Source organism: Opisthorchis viverrini, assembly GCF_000715545.1.
Source record: "Opisthorchis viverrini unplaced genomic scaffold opera_v5_134, whole genome shotgun sequence".
NCBI classification, from domain to species: domain Eukaryota; kingdom Metazoa; phylum Platyhelminthes; class Trematoda; order Opisthorchiida; family Opisthorchiidae; genus Opisthorchis; species Opisthorchis viverrini.
Window position 1 is genome coordinate 914,140 of NW_008751778.1, and position 23,020 is coordinate 937,159.

The 23,020-nt window shown below is 38.2% G+C and overlaps 2 protein-coding genes across 2 annotated transcripts in view; one reads left to right on the plus strand and one right to left on the minus strand.

Annotated features, from left to right (window-relative positions):
• The window catches only part of T265_06090 (hypothetical protein), a gene marked incomplete at both ends in the record, with an annotated part of 17,757 nt that extends 12,277 nt beyond the window's left edge, over positions 1–5,480 (minus strand). The window contains 2 exons of the mRNA XM_009171268.1: positions 2,615–2,682; positions 5,299–5,480. Coding sequence (XP_009169532.1) covers positions 2,615–2,682; positions 5,299–5,444 — 214 coding nt within the window. The remainder of the gene's footprint in view (positions 1–2,614; positions 2,683–5,298) is intronic.
• T265_06089 (hypothetical protein) overlaps positions 1–23,020 on the plus strand; it is a gene marked incomplete at both ends in the record, with an annotated part of 53,966 nt that overhangs the window by 20,948 nt on the left and 9,998 nt on the right. The gene's annotated exons all lie outside the window — the stretch shown is intronic.

Here is a 23,020-nt window from a genome sequence, read left to right on the forward strand (position 1 = left end):
GTCATGCACCGTCGAACAACAATATTCGATCTCAAATAAGGCTCCTATTCTGCAGCTAGATAAGCATTTAAATACATTGGTCCCAAGAGGAAGTCCCTTGAATTCCGTACTTATGCTTCGCGCTGTTGACTCCTACTCTCTGATGACGTGAGGGCTTGCAACGAGTTGTTTCCACGACTAGTGGGATCCACCAAAACTCTAGTCTTTTCAACGTTGTGTTCGATTTTGTCGTTGATATCAGCAAAGAATGCATCCTTCAAGGAACCGTTAATCTGGGTTTCGAAGCCCGGGATAGTGTTACCTCCCTAATTAACGGGAATCAGTCTACACCTCGGTTTCAGCAATACCGAATGACCGGATCGATCAACGATTCGATAAGACCTGAAAGAAGTCATTCCCATGGTATTAAGGTCAAGAATTTGAACTCAGAAGGACAATGTTTTTGCACCAAAACAATAATGAGTAGTATATTCGCACAACAAATGCGTACTCCTTGATCATCCATAGTACGGTCGCTTTCGAATTCCCTCTAGGGTGAAGAAAGGAAGTGAGATATGGATACCGTGGGATACAATGATAGTTTACAGCGGAATGCAGTAATCGTTGCTTGGCAAAAATCAAAAGGTTTCTGTATTGGTCGGGAAACCCTTACGTGAAAAGCAAACTTCGCACTGGACTGGGTGTTTTGACTACCATGCCCAGCTCTGAAGTCCCCAACGAGGGCAAGCAGGCAAATACTCTGTAGTGCCATGAAGCATCAACAAAAACATACTAATGGAAAAAGTACTAACACAATACTAGATAAACCTTGAATATGAACCGTAGTGCAGGTCGACACAAAATCGGATAGGTGAGTCAAACACTAAAGGCCTGAAGGATGACTGAGTTATCGAGCCGACAGCTGAATGGCGTAGAGGTCACTCATGAGATCACGCGTCACAAACACTCAAACTACATGATAATTCCTGTCCCACTTGCGACCTCAGCCGACAACATGTACACTGCAACTTCCCATCCATTTTTGTTTACGCGGCTACCACTTGCATCACCCGCCAGGCTTATGAACTTCATTCAGTGCATCAGGTCAAGTTGTATTCTTGATCGTGCAAGCATCAAACACGAAGGGACACCCACTCTCGACACTGTGATCAGTAGGCATACAACTGGGCTCAACTCGCACACTCGCGCGCACAGGACAGGAAGTCAACAGAGCCCCGCAAGTCTCCACGGACAGCTACGGAACATTCGTAGCAGTTATACTGCCGAAAAGACACGTCCCACGTCCGGAGTTTCACTCAGGAACACTCAACAAGTGTCCTCCAACGGTAAATCACCTTTTGGCTTATTCCACTTTTTCCATTGTACCCATTTTTATCAAGGGCACCTAACTATTGTATTCATCACAGTCTAGACATTTTATAGTGCTCGTTACGTTCTGATGATCAACTTAATTACGTCACAACTAGAGCACTAACAGGTCCATGGTTTCAACCCGACCGCTGTATCTCGGCTTCTGACCAGGATGGGGCATTCTGGTAGTATTGCAGCCCTCGTGTAGCATGGCGGCTAGGCACCGAAATGGTGTCAGACCTGAGCGATTATTATTTCACTGATGCGTATGTGTGTACAACAAATTATCAAGATTATCACCAATGAGAGCTCACACTTGCCGGCCTATAGATTGCTAATCCACTTGAAAGTCATGGGTTTGAGTTATTTCATCATGCGAAAGTTTCAAATTTGCAAGACTGATTGTCACACCTGTGGGTGGGTCTTGGCAACCGGGCTCTGAACATTGATTTCTAGATGTGTTTTGGCGATATATCATTAATCCTCATAAAAGTACAACCGAATGGAATCACAAACACCCCACGGGCATCACGGAAATAATACTGTTATTCATCCTCTGGCAAAATTGCTGCGTGAGTTGCGCCTCATTTTTAGTTGAGATTGTACCCTAAAAATGGCAAGCCGCGAAGAATATAATAGCTGGTTCATTCTTATTGGGAATCATTCGCAGCGCGTCTCGCGAATGTCAATATGGTTTCAAAACAGAAAAATCCCGCTTCGAAATTTGAACACTTAAGCCTTCAGTTATGAGGGGCTGATCACCACTTTGACGAACGTTGTGCTAAGCAGGATAAGGCCCAAGGATCAAACACACTGAGTTTCATAATATTGGCATTGCTGATGATGAAAACGAAACACCGGTGCGATGCTTCGTGTCAGCAGAAAATTGGCTTCACATAGAATTCAGAAACCCAGCTGATACTTCCAGGTTCCACTCGCATTATCAGAAAAAATTCATTTCTTCCGTTTTCATTTAAAGTCTGGTATTTTCATGTGACGACTGATATGGGGTCAGCATAATGACTGCAAATTTAAAATCTACGAGATGATGGAGGAAACATCCTCAGCGATTAAATAGCTGGAGCTTGTCTTCAATAACGATTATAATGACAATTCACAAAACTAAACAAATAATAAGAATCTAATTCTGAAAACGTTTTATTTTCCCAACTTTTTGGCTTAGTAAGTAGAGGCCACATTCAACGGTTAAGAATCGTAAGAAGGCCAGAGCAAATGCGTTCAGAACAGTCAGAGAGGAACTTACTGTCGGTTCTGTTTGTCCCCGCTTGCAATACACTCTTGGCTTTCCATTTCATCCTCCCCGAAGAGATTCTGAATTCAAAAAGTGATTGGTTGGTTTAGGAACCGCAGTGATATTGAGTAACAATGAAATATTCGGTACATTAGTGAGCCCGGGAGCCCATGTTTAAGCACTGATCTTTGGAATTTTTAGTACAGATAATTAAGTTTAATATCTCACGAAATATGTTTGAGTCGCACAACTAATAAGCTAACGTCTAGGGTTTGATCAGCTAGTTGATCGAATTTAAAATCAGTTATTCCCAAAAAGGTGGTTAAATTTTATAGATACAGCCCCAAAATCGACTTTATTTTTTTGTCCGCTTTCCATTTTGTAATTCTCCTCATGTAGTCTTTTAAGACATTAGGCAAGCCAGTGATTTTTATAGTTTGAACGCATTCGCCCGTTCACGCGGTATAATCTTAATGCTTCTAGAATGTGCTGAAATGTCAGGGTTGCGAAATCGCTTCCCATGTTAAATGTTTTGGGTTCAAATCCAAGTTTATCCAGGATTAGCTGCCACTGCGCTCTAACAAGTAGGGTTCTACTTGTTGCCTTCTGTATTTGGAGTAGATCATTCAAAATAGTTGTACGTAAATGGACAAAGCACACCCGAGGAGTACAAATCAGGGCCTCCTACAGCCACAATAATTAGATCGGGGCCGTCAGTCCATAAAGCCAGAATTCAACTACTTTAGAATCATAAATGAAATAATGAATACTGTTTCCCCTTTAAACCAAAGTTAAACTTTTCCGCATCCTTTTACAGAAAAACATATTAGTAAAATTAAAGGTACTTGAGGAAGTTCAACAAAGGTCTTCAAAAAATGAGTAAATAACACCTCAACGGAGTGTTGTTTTGTTTGTCACTAATCACTTTTTCTTCAATAGCGTTCTTAAATTCACTTCAGTGATATTCAGAAGTCAAAAGTTTGTAGATCTTTCAATTTGTCTACAACACTGGAGGGGGACAAGCAACAAACTCATAGACTGACACAAAAACTTTCTTCTATCTGCATTATTATCTGGCATCGCAAAGTGTTGGGAAGCGTGTTTGACTTTTTTCTTCAAATGAGGTATTAGTTTTCATTCTGCGGTGAGATTTCTCAGACAGTTTTGAAATATTGTTTCTGCTCTAGAGCTTTTTATGAAATATATTTGAGGACTGAGAATTTTAACTATATGGAGCAGTTTTTCCTTTGTGAGCCTAAAAAGTTTCCTCATCTAAATTTCACCCAGTACAAGCTCGTTCTTAGCTGCCCATTCTTGACGACATACGATATGGTGCCTGTGGGTACGTGGGCACTTAGTCTTCACGCAAGTGTCCCCAATAATGAACTGATCAAACGCTACGACACAGTATCTGTAACATGCCGTGTAGAAAAAGCAGCATGTGGAAATGGTTTCCTGTATGGCCTGTTTGAGAATCTTGCATTTTGCAGTTGAAAATAACTGCAATAAGACTCGCGAATCCTGGTCACATTTGCTTAACCAAATGGTGTATGGGAAGAGGATTTAGTTGTTTTTATTACAGTATATGAGGTTGCCACGTATGGTAACCTTGGGTACAAAAATAATGTAGTCGTAAAGCTTAGAAAATTCTACGCTACAAAATGTAGCGTTTCAGTGTTCGCACGATTCATTTAGCCCAATCCACTGCGCCTGAAGATACTCTTCAGCTGGCACCCTGGACAGGGCTTTTTAATCAAACAAGCAACCCGGTAGAAAACAGTGAAACTAAAGATTTATGGTAAGTGGGACGTCAGTAGTAATCAAAATGATTTAGCAAAAATACGTTGTCAACTATTTCTCAGTGGAGTAGCCTATGACACGTGACCTTTTTCTGACCACGAATTTAAGTAACGGCTTTCAAAATGACAGCGTTGAGAATGCGCATGTTATGTGCACCTTTTACACAATTTTTTGGAAAATAGGGGACAAATATTTTGCTGTCATACAGAGGCACAAACCCTGACTTTTTACGTCGGGACCAAATCCTGTGAAAAACCAGTTTATTGTGATAAAGTAGTTCTGAAATCTGACCACTAATCTAGTTTTCACTTANAAGTGCAAGAGGTACCGTGAAGCCGTCTTGTTCTTCATCAGTATATATATCAGTATACATATCATCAGCATATATAACATCATTTATATATACCATATATATACCATATATACAATATACAATATATATATATATACATATATATATCAACAATTCGACTCTGCGGTATCCCAACCAGCAGTTATAGATTTCGATTTTCAAAAAAGAAGCTTGGAAGGGTCATGAAATTAAGCAGTAACATTTATGAATATTGGAAGAGTAGTTGATGAAGAACTCCCCCATAAACTCTAAGGAACTGAGAATTCACAGAAGCAGCTGATTTGCCATGGTGCAACGAATAAAGTGTGAACACGTTCAAGGTTGAGATTTTAGACGAAGTTCAGTTTGATTTTGATTATTCGATCCAACCGATGTGACCATATAATCAGGAAAAATTTGATGGCGTACCGCTTTCTTTTTATACTTGAAGTATATTTAATGGCCTGCCAAAACTATAGGCTAACAAATAAATCAATTTTCGCATGAAAGTCGATTCAATTATCCTCAAATAAATATATCGCCATCACATGAGGAAAATATGTACCTTCTCATCAATAACCGCCTGTCGTCTGCCTCGGCGCTGAGCAATTTCCACTTGCTTGTCCTTATCTCTTGGATGGATTTGTTCCAGAGCGTCGTTCGACACCGAAGTTTTCTGTCTGTCCTCGTTTCCCGATAATTCGGAATCATTGTGTAAGTTGTGTATGTCTTCCTTGCTGCATAGAGACTGGAAAAGAATAACGGAAAGTCAGAGATAGATTTTACGAAATAGGATGGAATATTAAATCCTTATTAGAAATTAAATTTAGAGTGACCACTGAGCTGCACAACTGCAAAAGTGGAATTTCCAATTTGTCTGAGACGTGTGAGCAAAAATTACCCCCGCAAAGTCTCAAAACATCAAAAATATTTAGTGAATATTTTTTAACACTGGTTAGTGATTCGCTCTGGTGATTAAACTTGCAGATATTTCAAATGCTCATGAAATTACACTTTTTTACTCGTAATTCGCGGATTTTAGAGTTGTAAAACGAGGAGGTAAAATACACACTTGCTTATTGAAAATTATCCTGGGGACCATTGAAATTTCGTGACCGTTTTATTTTCACCCCTTTATGACAATACGTTTCCTGTTCGTGAACATCAACTTTCGAACTCTAGTCGTCCTGATGGATGGCGAGAATCAATACAACACTGAGATTTCTCGCCTGATTCCGATGATACTTGTGATATTGTGGGCGCTGTGGGAAATGTGGAATAGTAATTTAAATATTATCTCCAAACTTCGAACAATATCACATCTGTGAATGAGTAGACACCGGTAATCTTGGTAATCACAGAAGAGTATGCACGGCTTTTCGCTTGAGAGATAAGGCCACACAACTTGTAAACTTACCTAATCAGAAACGTATGATAATATATCATCTTGCGAGAAGGCATGATCCTCCAACCTGTTGATATAATAATCTCACTGTGAGAGTTCATCGATTGTTTTTGTTGTGCCCTGCAGCGCGACCAGCATTGCAGCGATATAACATCGTTTCTACGTCAAAGCTAATTGTCCGGTCGTAAAAAACGTTTGAAAACTTGCTTGTATCCGAATAGACGTCCGATTTTGATTCGATGTGTAAAATTATTGGTGAGCAACACTCTCTGAACAATATTTGCCAAAATTGTCGTATGATTGCGGCACATTATACTCCGGATTTAGGACACTGTCATGGCCTAGCAATCTGCTATGATAGGTACGAGAAATAATCCGCCCCAATTTGTTGGAGGTTTTAGAAATTTGCATTATCCATCGCTTTCAATAAGCGATTCACGCTGAATAAATAACCAAACAAAATTAATCAATGTGGAAGACTGGCTGCGGCGTTATGCACTGAGTATATTTCACATGAGATGTGGATAGAAGCTCAGTTTAATTGTGAATAAACGAAGATAAGTTGAAGAAAATGGTCCAGTTTGAGTAAGAGTAGAAGCTCCATGTCCGGATTTAGACATTGTCATGGCCTAGCAATCTGCTATGATAGGTACGAGAAATAATCCGCCCCAATTTGTTGGAGGTTTTAGAAATTTGCATTATCCATCGCTTTCAATAAGCGATTCACGCTGAATAAATAACCAAACAAAATTAATCAATGTGGAAGACTGGCTGCGGCGTTATGCACTGAGTATATTTCACATGAGATGTGGATAGAAGCTCAGTTTAATTGTGAATAAACGAAGATAAGTTGAAGAAAATGGTCCAGTTTGAGTAAGAGTAGAAGCTCCATGGAAAAATCTTCACATGGTTTGAATTCCAGCTAATATCACAACACAAGAGTTACTAAAGTACGCAAACTTAAGGTTTATCTAACAAAAACGAACGTTATAGATTTTTTTGTCAAACGCGAAAATGCTTGGTCGTCAATTATTTGTCAAAGGTCTTTTACAATAAACAGACCCGGAAAATAATCAAACATTTTGGTAAAAATGAGAATGGAGGATGGCAATAAAAACGGTTTGTTGTTTCAAGCTGTCATTATTCCAGAAAAACTTCACATCCAGTCGGATTAGGTTTCTTCTAGGCTGTGCATATAAGGTTAAGTACAGAAATTGTTTCGTTTTTCACGCGGAGAAACCAAAATGACGCCGTCCTCCAAAAACGTCTACTGTGGCATGAGTAACAATAGAACCTCAATACGCCAGAACATTTTTATATATAAAAGCAAGTTTATTCTATCTAATAAACGTTCCGAATAAATTTAACTTACAATGATTGCCATAAGCACAGCACCCTTTAAGTCCTCCTGCTCACGGTAACCGTACTGGCTATGGCCGGCAAATCTGATCAAAGATTTTGTTCAGTGCATAACTAGTTGATTGAAACTTGCCATCGGTTGATTCTAGGCAGCGTCAGACGTCTTTTCTAAGATAAAATCATTACCAAAAGCTAGAAAATTTTTTTCGCTTAGTTACACGTTATTAATTACACGTAAATGACTCAGAATAAATTTATCTGCTTATAAGATGCTGAAAGGTCGTTTTCTGCTTGTAAAACCAACATGCACATTTCTGTTGGGGCAAATAAAACCGGGAGGGACACAATAATCTGCTTTTCAACAGATGCTGGTGAACGTATGTTGGCCCACGTTTTACCCGAAATGAGAAGTTATCCTTTATAAACCGTTAGGTTGTGAAAACACATGTATCCTGAAGATTTTTGTGGTTGACGTACAACAAACCCAATATTATGTCTCTTTTCTTCAGGGAAATAATTTATTCTGCTTGGATTTATTTGGGTGGCATCTGAAGGTAGTTGTTTACACAACCACTGGATGGTAGTCATACGGGTGATTTAATACGTACGATACGTTTATATTTTGATCATTCTGCGGGTTAACTTGAGTCTACCCATCAATATTTCCTCATTGCCCTGAAATCGGATATTGCTAAATATTTCCGACACTGATCAGCTCCTTTGGTTGAAAGCTTAACATCAGAATTAACACTGCATTACCAAATAATTACACGATACATCTAAGGCTTTACCTAACCTTTCTCTTAGGCGCTCTCAGGCACCAAATATTAAAAATTAATTTAGAAGAATATACCATCTAGGCACTCCCAAGCGATGCCGCTTTTTTGAATGATGTGTACATAAGTGGTTTGTACAATAAAAGTTAATTTGTTGAGATATCTCAGTGATTAGAGCGCAAATTCATCAACAAGAATGTTTGGTTTTCGACTTTGCATGACTTTACCTCTTGGCTTCCCCTGTCTAAAATTTGGCAAATTGGCTTTACCCAGGGCCTCGTTCTTCTTTCTGATGGCATGAAATTTCCGCACTCATAGGACGCTTCTGAAAGTGTCAGTTGCCTAGTTTCTTCAGTGAATTAATCAGCCAAGTGTTAGTCCGAATACTTTATAACCATTTCAACTGTGAAGGTGATATGCCAGATGGAATTTAGATCTGTTTCGAAAACAAACTTTTTTCGGAACGGTTTAGCAAAGCAAACTAGCCCGGAGAGGACATGGTTTTTAATTTTCCATTAGAACAATTATTTGAACCAGCAAATAAACTTAGATGTTTTCTACGTGGGAGACGATACAATAAACATTGCAAAAATCTCGATGAAGTCGGACGAATAAAAAACAAATCAGTTGTTGAAAAACAATTTATTTTTGTGACAGTGGCCGAAAAACTAATTCATCTGTTTATTTTGCACGTCATTTTGGATGACTCTTAAAGGTCACAACAGAAACAGTAACAAGTTTTGATTTCGGCATATTAGTAAATTGGAGAATATCTGTACAGATTCAGAGGTGAATAAAATTATATGATATCCCTTTGGACGCGTATAATTCATCTGTCATTTTCCAAAGATGACATTTCAGAATAGAGTACTTCTGTCTGGATAACAGCTTAACGTCCGTGTGCTGTGGTCACAATGACTCGTTAATCGAGCATTTGACAACCTATCTCTCTCTTACACTTCTACTACGAACGTCGCAATTTCATCGACTTTGCGCACACATCACATATAAGAATATAATAAAATGTACTCGGTACCGTGACCGTAATGGATATATTTTGTAGCTACCACATGAAACACGATCGAATCTGTTTAAAGAGACTAGGATTCAACAAACTTTTTCACTTCACTTATTCAGAGACAGCTCATCTATTTTATCTTTGAAAATTCCGGCCTACCAAAATGTTAGCTAATCTATCATTTTCAGCAGTTACTTTTTTTGAACGCATAGAAGCGGGACTTTGAATATACTTGTCACCATTTATCACGCTTTCCTATGAATGAGTGTGTTATTACTCTTGATTTGTACAGCCTTTTATTGCCAACGTGGGAAGTTATTTTGTAGATTTGAGTAAATTTTATACGTGGGGTGAGTTAAAATTATTCTGCTTGCTGGATTCAACGTCCCTCAAATTTGCTGAACCCGGATTTCAAAATTCTGTTTTTCCGCGGAAAACATTTCAATCTAGTGCATTAAGAAAGAAGTAAAATAAATGCTGCAGGCGTAACCATATTTTAAGTTAAAGAAGGCATATTACGTCAAATGCTTTTACCTATTCGCGTGCGTATCTTTTACTTTATCATATATAACCTGCCCCGTTTGGCTTGGGGTATTGATGTTCTCTGGTGGTAATACTGTCAAAATGAATTCCAAGTTTATTTATGCTACGAACTAGAGCAGGGTAGCTTTTCTGAATTGCTCAAAGTGAAGCTCAAATTTATGCGACTCCACACGCTGGATGTGTTTGCATTCATCACCACAGGCTTGGGCTGTGCCGTTCAAGCAGACAAAAATTAAAACAAAGTTGTTGAAACAACAATCGCTTGAAACCGAAAACTGTTTTATATTATTTATTTTGCCGAGAAATGTGTAAAATATAATACTGCGAGAACGCAATATAGATACTGTGTTGCATCAAACGTACCCATTCATTAACGTAAAGATGAGAAATGTTTTTATGCTCGATATACGTTATGTGTTGCTTAACAGGGAGCCGATGTATACATATCCAGTTAGATAGGGAAACGAAAGAAAATAGTGTTATTTTTCCGTTAATTTAAGAAGTGGCCTTTAACTACATGGGTGAATGGAATTAAAAATAGAAATCATTCAGCAATAACATCCTAACTGTGCCTAGGTGTCATGCCACGCAAAGGGAACCAGAGGGCTGAGATACCGCCAGGGTGTCCAAATATACAGAGACCTTGGTTGGAGTTGTCGGGGAGTATGCAATGTTGAATCATTATAAAGTTGACAACTGTAACCTGAGGTAAGTGTCAAACCTTCTCGGAGTACACATTGCGCTAAGTTGTAAACAGTTGTAAGCGAACTAAAGAACAAAAAGCAAACTGCAGGAATTGTGCATTCAAGTAGTTAGTCATGCAATTTTATCACATTACCTTAGCCTCCTAGTTCAGATGCTTTGTAGCTTGATTACAGTCTTGAAACTAGTATCTATGTTTATATGGTCCTATTAATAATAAAACAGAAGTTGACTTGGTATTCCAAAGTAAACTTCGAAGAACTTTATCACCCTGTTTTATGATAACGTAGGTGTACGAATTATGTTCTCAAAAAATCGTGTTTCGGTATTCACTTCTTGGAAGACACGTAGCGTGATAGCAGATTTCTTACTTTTTGTCCCAATATGCGCAACTGTTACATAGTTTCTGTAGGATGAATTGAATGAAAATAAAGATCATTGGGCCCTAACACCCTCCCTTTGCCTAGCTGCCATTCCTCGCATGAGAAACACAAGGGCTGTGATCCCACCAGGCTGTCCGAGCCTAGAACGAATGGCTAGGCGTTGGAACTAAACATACATTCTCGGAAAATATGCCTAATAGCCATCATCATAAGGCTGACGATTGTAAACTGCGGTAATTGGTGAACCTTCCCGGAGTGCAAATTAAGTTGTGATTATTTGTGAACGAACAAACGAATTAGAAAACTAAAGAGCGAATTAAAGGAAATGTGCATTTAATTAGTAAGTTTTGCATGTCGTCCCAATAAAGCAGCCTCCTATGTTATCCAGCTGGTTTGTAGTTTCATCGCAATCTTGCAAGCACTATGTATGTACGTTTATGCAGTCATAATGGCAGCCAAAGAAAATTTGATTCAGTAATCCAAAATAAATTTCAAAGGATTTTACCAATATGTTTTTCGATAACGTAGATATACGGATTATATCCTGAAAAAGTTGTGTTCCAGTAGTCACTTCATGAAAAACATTCGGTCAGTATCACTTTTACTAGCAATTTTCTAATTTTTAATCCAAAGTTACGGAACGCATTCAGTTTGTAGTTACGGTGATCGTCCCAAGAATTGTGAAGACGCTTGGTTAGCGAGCGAGCAAGACCATGCAAGTTAAAGCACCCATAAGTTTGTGATTTGTCTGATCAAATCTGTGGTATTCTGCGGATGATTTTCCAGGGGTTTTGGGAACTTTGGGATTCTGCAAGCGTCAAATTCTCTCTGTTCTTTTCAGGGACCTGGCGAGAATTTTCCGATATTAAGTGTAATCTTTGGCAGACGTCAAAGGATGCGCGAAACCCCACAAAATGTGCACGCTGTGGCCACAACCTTTCACATCAAAGGTTCACCTAGAAATAAAAATATGATCAGAATATGAAGCCAAAAAATACGTATCTTTTCCTCGAGAGCTAATCTGGGCTTGCAGTCTGTAATTTGTCAAATGTTTTGAAAAATCCCCGATAATTTGTTGCGTCCAGTGATTCTCATAAATAGCATTCTTTTTGACATTCCAGACGAATTATTTTCTCAAGAAAACAGCCCAAGGTAGGCCGTCGAAACTTTCTAACAGATGGATTGTCTTCTTCGTTTTAAGGAAACCGAGACATACCTCGGTGAAATGCATTAAGACAATTGCGGATGACGGATTAGACAATGTGATTCTCGCATGCATGCAGAGAACGTTGAATACACCAATGGTTTTTGTCAAATCTTGTTTCGAACAGTGTCGTACTAATTGATGTGACAGTCTTGTTCAAGTGTCTTTAGTAATCTAATTGCCTCCTGGAATATCATCATACAGAATTTGATTGTTAACTAAAAAAAGGCAACTTGGGAATGCATGTGTTGCGGTAACAAATCTTGACTTGTTTATTTGTCTAAAAAACCGCGCAGAACAAATTTTTTGGACGAGGCATAATGCTAGACTTTTGGCAACTAATTTTGCAGTTAAAAACGTTGGATAGAGCGCAACTTAGTCAAGAATGGGTTTAATAAATTATGAACAGTTAATTCACTTTGAGTAACACGGATATTTTAACTCGTCCTGTATCAGAATTGAAATGTGCTGTTTAGCCTACCTCTGATATGTTCAATTTTTACGAGAATCAAAACTTCTCTGTATGTTTTCATGTGATATCTTGATGTTTTCTGCTGCAACGCGTCACATGGTCATGGGATCACCTGAACTATACAAGGATTACAATACCATAACTGAACGACGTTTAATCTGAATTCATTTAAATTTTACTTCAGCCGGCCTTGCTCACCACAAAATAGAAAAAAATCAAAGCCAAAAGAAACCGACTGGTGTATATTAGTTTCTGTTTTATCGGTGAAGGCTAACGAAGGCAGTAAAGAGATTATGTTATATATATTATATTATTATATATTATATATTATATAGTATTATATTATATTATATTAATATTATATTATATTATATTATATTATATTATATTATATTCAAGTTCCCACAAGCGGATGTATCGGACGGATATTCCCATACTCGTGTTGTTTGTGCGAGTGCACACAGCGCCCAATGAAAAACAATAGATTGGGGAAATTACGACTTATTTATTTGTTCCCAAGAAGGCAAACGTAACACCGGGTTTTAGTGCTCTCATTCAGAAGCCTTGTTTGGGCGCTCGATTAGGATTCTTTAATCCGAGACTGCAGGTAACAATACTGTTTTTATTGTTAAAAGGTCTTATTTGTTAAACCGATATAACCTTATTACTTCAAGATGGCAAACGGGTACGTTTAGTCAATCAGACGTTATAGCGTTCCTGGGAATTCCTTTGAGCCTAAGTTATCCAGGAGACGGCAAAAACAATACAAATCCGAGACTTGTGCAAGAAAATCAATGGACCGTGTGAAATGTGTAACTCAGATAAATGTCAATTCCGAATTTGAGAGTTTCAGAGTACACCTTGTGCTTCGTAATTTTTTGAAGGGTGTGGAACATCAGCTATAAAATTAAAATGGAAACATATGTCATGATTTTATCTGATGTTTATTTATTTATACTTTCGTTAGTGTCGACCCAGGTTTGAAAAATTTCCAACGTCGCAGAGTGCAACTGTTTATGTGCATTGATTCAGCTCTGCAGTTCATGTATCCAATCGGCCAGTAAAATTAGTAAATAATATGTTTGACTGAAATTCAAGGATGGTTGGCGGATTTTATAAGGTCACCATTGGCTAATTAAGACAATTTCTGGCATCCAGATGAGTAGCAACCTGGTGCAACCTGACGCTGGCAATAGCGCCGCCGGTTATTCCGTATTATCTGCACGTTTCAGGTTCATATATATATATATATATATTTCGGGAAGCTGGATCGGATTTAGGACGACAGCGGTGTGAAAACTTCGGGCGAGAGAAAACTGACCACTTTGTTTTTGATGCGTTGTAAGCATCACGTGATTTACTATGGAACGCAAACGTAATTAGATCATAAGGGTTGCCGTTGGGCAAAAAATGTAATTTTTCGAATTAGCGTAAAGTATGCCTGATTTGGAGTTTTTGTTGTTATATTCTACATTGATTCACAGCAGATTTTTTGGGCAGTTTTGCCTTGTTTTTGCATGCTGATTCACCAACCAAGCTAAACTTGTCTGTCAATTGTTCGGCTCATCAAATTCGTCGTTCAATTGACAAAAACTGGCAAAAAACGTATTCTGTGTCACCTGGTTTTACTATTTTTGTGTATTGGTTTAGTATTCATTTATTTTAGCATATGGCAGCAATCCATAGGCACCTTTGAATTGAACAACTTTTTATGGTATTATTTTATAAACTGTTGTCAGAACTATGAGCGTTAGTCCTTCAGGAATGAGAACGTAAAATGCTTGATGCGTTGATGATGATGAATTCATACCATAGGTCATCTTGGAGCTATGTATACCAGAATTTCATTGCAAGCAATGACGGACAAAGGTTCAAAAAGTAGACCACTACCGCGTTTAATTCTTCATGGAGATCCGTGTCTTACACGATTTTGGTGACGCTCAACTAGCACGAAGTCAGAGCTAAGTGCGTATTGGTTTTCCATCATAAACGGGCTTAACTTACAGGATAACATTTAGATTGAAAAGTAATTATTAAATGAATGGGGGTACGAATCCACTCAGCGCACTGTGAAGGAACAAGTAGCGTTTATTGTGTGTGTGCTGCTCATGACGAACTGGAAACAAACTCAACAGAGTAGAAATCCGTTTTCCTGGCATGAGTCCATCTTCATTACTTCGGCAATACAGCGCTATGGTTTTTATTCTGTCGGACAGGACCATTGGCTAAGGGCGGGTAGATGGAACGTGTGGATTTTGCGTGCGGTTAATAGGCCCGGATGTGTTGCATCCTTGATTCACTCCACGTTTACACACTGTGCTTGTTTCCGACTTGTTTTAATGAAATGCTGAAGACGTCCGAATTTACCTGAGTTAAGTATGGCGAAATAGGTGCGATGATGTAGAACCACTGGCGTCTTTTTTCTGTTGGTTGCTAGGTGAAACGAGAACGGAAAAATTCGTGTTTGTAGAAAGCTCCAACTAACAGATACATTTCCCTCGGAAAAAATACAGTCTACCGCAGTCACGCGGAGCACTTTGTGTGAACAGTTGATTTATATCCTCGTGAGTCTTTTATTTGTCTAAGGAGTTGATATAAATGCTATCTACCTCAAATTACGGTCAGTAGATACTCTTTAAATATATTTTAAAAACGAGAAGTTTCCAAACAACACGAAGCATCTGTGCAAAATGAATGTTTTCTAAACGCATCTCACCGGGAGACGAAAGTTAGAAACAACAAAATCTGTTTTCTAACTCTGGAACGTTTCTTTATCTGATCTTGTCTGAAATGTTTAGTGAAGTTTTCATTCACCTGTTGCACGCAAATATTGCGGTATTTGATCGTCTCGTGAAGCAGCCGACGACCAGAGGCGTTTTCTTATTGTTCCGTCGTGGAGAACCCCATGATCTCCTCTCATTTTGTTGGTATGTACATCTTTTGGAGGCTGGTGTTGACCCTGACTACTTATGCAGATGCAGTCTATCCAAGTACAACATCGCCTCTAAAACCCATGCTTTCTTATTGGTTGATTCTTCGGGCAAACTGCTTTTGCGTTGATAATGCGTTTCAGATGTAATAGCTTAGTTCTCAGCCCTCCAACAACCTTGCGAACGCATTTGCCGTTAGCTGAATCCTCATTTTCACGAATACTGTCTTGGTCTCGGAAAACTATGAATTGCGCTGTTTCTTCTTGCTCCGTCTTTTTCTTCGAGATTGCTTTGGTGAGCGGATAAATTTGAGCCAAACTTAAGCTTGCTTATTATCTAGTTCCAAACTGAGAATGTGGAAACGCCTACAAATAGCAATAATTAGATGTTTCAACTGGTTAAATCACCACGTGTACTGAGTCCTGGCATGGTGAAATCTAGTTACACGAAGCAATCTCTTCCTTACTGATGTCACTTGCCGTGTGGAATGTTCTGTATAGATTTATGGTCAAGTTGTCCGTTTAGTGTGGCTGTTTTGGACCAGAATCTGGGGTGGAATCATCAGCGTTTTTCCGAGGATAAGGGGGTGTTTTTTTAAAACGTCATACATGTTTGATTGGTTCCCAGTGGACAAGAATTCAAATCAAAATCAGAAGATAATACTTCAGCACTTTTATCTAGCCATTTATCAGGTCACCCATTCATTATATTTCTCCAAGCATACAACTGATTTTTATTATTCCTTACCAGATACAGGGCTGATAGACTAGACGATAGTTATGTTGGCCGGATAGCCTGCGGGCATGGCATACACACCCCAGCTGTTATCACGTGAAAAAAGCTTCAAAACGAATGCAAATCACGCAGTTTACGTGTGTTTTCTTAGCGAGACAATAAGTTGCAATTTTATAACTTTATGTAAGTTGCCAAGGAATACCATATCAATGGTACAGAAGACTCATTTATTGCGATAACCTGTTGGGCAAACCCTTTCGAGGGCATTATAAAAAGTGTTCACTCACGCTTCAGACGCATATGATATTCTCAATTTCACCTTATGGTTTGGCGGTATAATGCTGTGATGTTGGCCCTGAAACCTAAAGTGCATAAAAACTAATTTATGAAGCGAAACACACCGCACGACAACAGATACTGAATTTGCATTCCTGAAAAGGATCATACACACGCTGCGTAAGCCAAGCTCCCAAAGCACACGCAACTCAGCCCGTATTCATCTCCATGAACAATAGTTTTCTGGTAAGATATTTTTTCGGTTTCTGCGGTGCAACCGCAGTTATTCAGTTAGATGGACGCTCATTTATTTTTAACTTGAAAAAATGAAGCATAGTCGACGTATGACTACAACATCACTTGTAAATATCTGGCATCTAAATAACTAATACAAAACTACAAACCGTTTCTGTTTGGTTAGATATGCACCTTCATTAGGAGACACGATCATTAAAATGCGACATGAAAAACAAATTTTTACCACTGCCCCGAGGGAAGAAATTGCGGCCCTGGGTTCATATGAACTGAAAAAAATATTACGAAATTTTGAAATACTCATACCTGCATTATTGGGACTTCTGATGATAAATTTTGAACGTAAGAAAAATGAATCAAATTTTGAGGTCATTAAATGAGACAGAGCAGGCAAACTGCTTAATCCGATTGTTAATTTTCTCTATGTACTAATGAACTGTTACCACTAAAAAGTGAATTCCCACCTGTGGTAAACTTATTTACGTTAGCTTACCTGGGAGAACGCTGGGTAAATAGACCTCTATATTAAAAATAGATACCAAAGCCAGGAAAGATGTATTTGTTTACAACAGCAATTTTACTACACGTAGCTTTCCAACATTAGGCACTGTATTACTAAGAAGGCAGGTTTGTCCAATTCACACATACCATCTTTGCGTAACAGAAATATTGACGATTTTTTCATCTGGTAGACCCACGTATCTGAGAAGTGGGTTTACTACTGATTGATTGATAAACTGCTGATTTCGGTTGGGACAGCAACAATCAATACGGAAAAAGTTTTCGGAGCGCTTATTTTTGGTAGTAAAGGCTTCGTTGCTGAAGGCCGTACGGACACCTAAAATGTAGCATGGGAATTTTCGTCTATTCCAGTGAAGTTAAATAGCGCCTTAAAACACTTAACATTTTGGACTTTTTACTTTCATCATAAATCAGAATACAAAGAAAACGAGTGTTCTGGGCACATTTTCTCATCATTCTCAGTAATATAATTATGTGTCAGGAGATTTAAAATAAGGTAAGCCATCTGCATATTTTTTCGTGTTTAAAATAGATACCCACAACATCTAAATTATAAGTTACAATAGCTCACACTTCACTCACACATTCACCTGACACTCGTTTTTCCTTGAAAATTAAAAACAGTACAGTATATTTGTTTCTGGTTTCTTGGTATTACTTGCGCACAAAATATGGTGAATTAGAGCGCTTTGATGTTCATTGAACTGCGGACGTTTGATAGACTACATATTAGGGTACCCTTCACGCCATGAAAATGTTTAATCAGGGATTAGATTACCTGGAGAAATCAAAACCGTTATGTATTCATTTTAAAGCTGTTTTTTAATAAATCTGGTGGGCATTCAAAAAATGACAGCTTACGAGAAATAGTAATGTTCAAACAAAGCTTAATGTACGAAGTTACATCCCCTTTTGCCGCTTCATGAAACGCATGTGAGCAACTCCTCATGCTATAGAAGGGAAGATTTTTTTGTTAGTTTTCGAACGTTGGCAGAAACATTCCGTTTCAACACTTCCAAGCTGTTTAATTCACAAGATTCACTTCGTGGAAAAGGAATGATTGAAAAAGGGCTCTTTTATTTACAGTTTAGCGCACGGCTTCTTACGCAGATTACACCCTCATTACTCTTCCGATGACCAGCGTCATACGAGAATAATAAAAGCACTATTTTGAGATATTTTTGGCTCCGTTTTTGGCGTCGATTAAAACCAAAGTATTTACGAATTTTATTCCGCCTCCACAGAGTATGGAAAATTTAGGTGTTAAGAGAGACTGAATAATTGACAGATGAAATAGCCCACATCTGATTGACAGGATAGCAGTGCCTTTCGATGCGAATAAAATGAGAAATCTTAACGTGAAAAAGTTCTGCAAAACCAAGTACCAGTAGTCATAAAAAATGCTACGAACGGTGCTGAAAACCCCTCAAATGAGTCTTCTGTAAGGTAAGATTTTTAAGAAAATGTTTCACTCCAGTAATACTCTTCTGATTTGCTGCAACTTGAATTTTGTCAACAATGTTTTTAGCAGTTAATTGTTAGAACGGGTGATTTGCTGCAACTTGAATTTTGTTAACAATGCTTTTAGCAGTTAGCAGGGGATCTAGCGAAGGGCTGTGCATGTTATGCGAATATGAATACATCCGTCTGTTTCTTACGACGTTTTCAACAGTCCATCACAAATGACTTACGTGCGGTGGAAAACAACGGGAATCAGAGAAACGCACAAGCAAGTAAGAGTATAGTAAAATAAATCATCTTGGCCTCTTCGCAAGTAAAGGAGACTTGTCTAAATTAAGCTGTCCGAAATAACGTGAAAGAATTGCAAGCATAACTAATCAAACTTTTTAGCTCAAGAGGGAACACATGCATGCTTTTGAGAATGCACTAACGTGAGATTTTTTAGTGTGAGATAAATTGGTACGAGTGCTCCAAAAATTGTTTGTGCTGGTGAATTTTGCAGAGAACATTGTGAAAGACAAAAGAATTTAAAACGGTAATTTGAAAGACATCGTTGTTAACGAGCAGAAGCGAAATACTTTGTCATTTACAACCATCAAGCAAAAAGCCAGTTAAAAACTTGGTGTAGCAGGTTGAAACACGTGCTTATTAGGCATGACGATAACCTGGTAGGATATGAAAAGCAAGATACAGTTAACAGAAAAGCAAAATACAGTTAACAACTTTGTTGTTTTTGCGCTAGAACGAAGTGAAAAAATGGACAAACGTAATGGTTTTCATATTGCGAGCGGTCGAGCGAGAATAGAAATAAGAAAATACAGGATAATAGCACCGACCACTTATGGTAGGTTGGGAAAAATGGTAGGATGTAAAAAGCAAAATACACTTAGCCTCTGCGTTGTTTCTGCCCAATAACAAAGCGAAGAAGTGAAAAACCCTAAAACCTTTCATATTGTAAGCGTTTGAGCAGGAATAAGGAGAAGAAAAAACAGAATAATAGCACTGACTATTTATGGACATCTAAAGAGCTTCAGGAATGAGCTTCTTGCAAACGCTTCCGCAAATCAGGGATGCAGATATCGGTTTCGGAGGTATATTTGTATATAAACCGTTTTAAGTTAGAATGCCATTAGGATACTTTGACCGAAAAGAAAAGGTGATCTTTTGAAATTCCAGAAATGTTGTCGACAGGATTGAAATAAATTGAGTAGTAGCCTCATCTGTCATGCTTCCGGCGGACTTTTCACGATATCTTAGGTGCGGTCAACTCTCTGAAAAGAGACGCCAGCATTTGGAAGAAGAATGCTGAGAATTTCTGAGATCTAAGGAAGGTGAGAATTCACACAAGCTCTTAACAAAAATCATAGTCCAATTTTGTCTAAACATTCCATTTGGTGGAAATCAAAACCCGGGTTTTGTTGATTTCCTTGCTGATTATAATTCGAATTTATTTACTCTAGTACCCATGTTTCACTCGTGTGCACGCTTCAGAAGTAAACGGAACAGACTCGCGTGCTTTGCGGTGGTATTTTAACGAGATGAAGCAGATATTTACATAACTGAGTGCAGCATCTTACAAGTGATATAAGAGTCAAATGTCTCCTTGAAATTATCTTTAAAAAATGAAGACGTACACAAAATTAGGAAAAAACGTTAAAATCTAAATCTGTGGTCTGGTTTTTGTGGACCTCGTGATTGTCTTGAAAACGATTCCGACTAAAGTAAGCGAAAAATGTTTGACCATCTCTTATTTATCTACGACCGTTCAAAATGCAGCAAATCAACGCATTTTGTAGTCTAGTACCATTGTCCCAAAGTAACCATCAATTTCAAACTTTGTAAGTAGTCAGGCACAACAGAGAAATCAATGTCGCATTTATGGGCGAAACGAAGGGAAGAAAAATTTTCGACACAGTTGGAACAAGCATTGTCTGTCGTCAGACGATTGGTTGATGCTTTTGATGAGATCTTCGCCTCGTATTTGAGGAGGACCATTTTGAACAAACGTTGCGGCGTCTTGAATTCAATCAGATATATTTCCTAGTGTGTTTTCGACGCAACAGAAATGGCGCAAAAACGCACGCTCTCACTGCATTTGTAAATGATCTCATGTTTACTTTTTTGAATGATAAAAAATGGAAAAAACGAACACTACTCTGCACTTTTGTTTGTCACATTTTTTTCACTCTGTCTCAGGGATTTTAATTGAATACACGAACTTCATGAACTACATTTATCGTCAGGTTCCCCGGTGTACATTTTAGGCAGTTTTTGGTAAATCAATCGACTCTCATTGTTCGCAGCAGGAAATATCATTAGGTAGATTATTTAATAACGTTTTTAAAGGCCAAATATGGTAGTAACTAGCAGAAGTTCTGTTAAACTCTCATCTAATTTGATCCACGATTTCCGGCAAAATTCTAAACAAGTGTATTACAAAATTTTCCACCAGAGATCAAATGTAACAATTTCAAGGAAAATGATTCCAAACCAGACTATAATTTTTTTAGTGTTGTGTACGGCGGAAGATTATTTCAGTAGTATTTAATATCAGAATGCTCAAGAGGGATCCAACTGTTCGGTTGTTACAGCCTGATTTTTCAATAATATCCGAAATTTTCCAAGGTTGCGGATCAAACAATGTAATTCACTGGAGTTTTATAAATTAAATGAGGAATAAACTGTTTTCTCTGTGCAAAATTGCTATAAAAATTTCTATATAAAGTTGTTTCATCTGCGATTTGTTTTAACCGCCCTGCCAATCAGAATTTTTTTAAACAGTAGTCACGATGTTGTGTATATTATTTGACTTTGTGCATAAAAGCTCGTAAGTACCGGTATCTCCTTCTTCACCATCAAGTTTAAAGCCGTAGAGTAGTCAATAAAAACGGCTATTCATTATATCCTGCCTCAACTGAATCTCTGATATTATATGAGATGTTCTACCGTTTGATGCACTGCATCCAAACCAACAACTTGAATGTAACAAAAGATTTGTCCGTCCAATAATTGTATCAAACAAAGCAGTATCATACTTTGTGGTTTGTGTAAAATCGAACTCCAATGACAACTTTTCAAAGACCATCTTATGTAGAAATCTGCTTCTAACTTTATTAGTGAACGGAAATTCCAATCTATTCAAATATTACTTGCTGTTATATGTTAATGGGGTTGATCAGATCAAATTATGGTTTAAACGTAGGAGCTTTTTAAGCAAATGTCATTCGTCTGTTAGGTTTTTTGGTGCCTGTCTGCCATGCTACACAAAAGAAACACGCGGGTTGAGATGCTGCTATGTTGCCCAAGCCTTGACACGAAGGTTGAAGGGAAGAAGTTGGGTCCGAACTACGGACGTTTCGGTCAATAAATTCGCGTCTAACAGCTGAGTCATCTCACCATCCACAAATTGTAGACAACCCCAATGAACTTATTGGGGATATATCATTTTGCCAATATATTTGAACTTACAATCAATTTTTGAAAAGACGTTTGAAAGCTCAAAATTTTTGGTTTAACGTTTTAAAGGGTTTGTGACAATGGGACTGGAACTCCTGTAGTAGTTTTTTGTTGACGGCTGTTTGTGTGGTGTCCTTCAACCAGAATATCTTTCCAAATTTCTCTCATCCCAACTTTTCTTTATGAACACGTAATGTGGCAGAACATCTTCCATTGCAAACGTTATTTACTATTTACATGTGTCAACTGATGACTCAGAAACAGGAAAAAAACTGATGTTGCGGTTTATTCATCTGGAACCCTATACCTTACGGAAAATGGCGCTGAAATATTCAGCTGTAGCCCGTTATTATACCACTGGAAGTAACTTTGAAGGATAGAAATCTGCTAGGTTGATCAATCAGTCGAGATGCAGAAGTTGGTTCCCGACCACACGGTGGTATATCTGTGCCTCCAGCGCTGAGCTATCTATCATAAAAAGACTTATTGTAAAGATATTGAGCCAAATTAATCCTTCGATGGGCTAGAACTGACATATGAAGTTAAACCAGGATGAGCTGACTAACCGCTAAAGAACTTGGGTTGTCTGTTGTTTCACCAGTAGAAAAATATTTTGGTATAATTGTGAAAAATCATTTTTATGGAACGCTGTCTCCCTTACGCAGATACGTCAGTCATAGCTCATCCGTTATTTTCGTGATACCAACTCAAACAGTTTTTGTAAATTCGGTTGCGTTCATAAACTTCCAAGAGGTTATGTCCTCTAGGATGATTAGGTTATTGTGTGTGA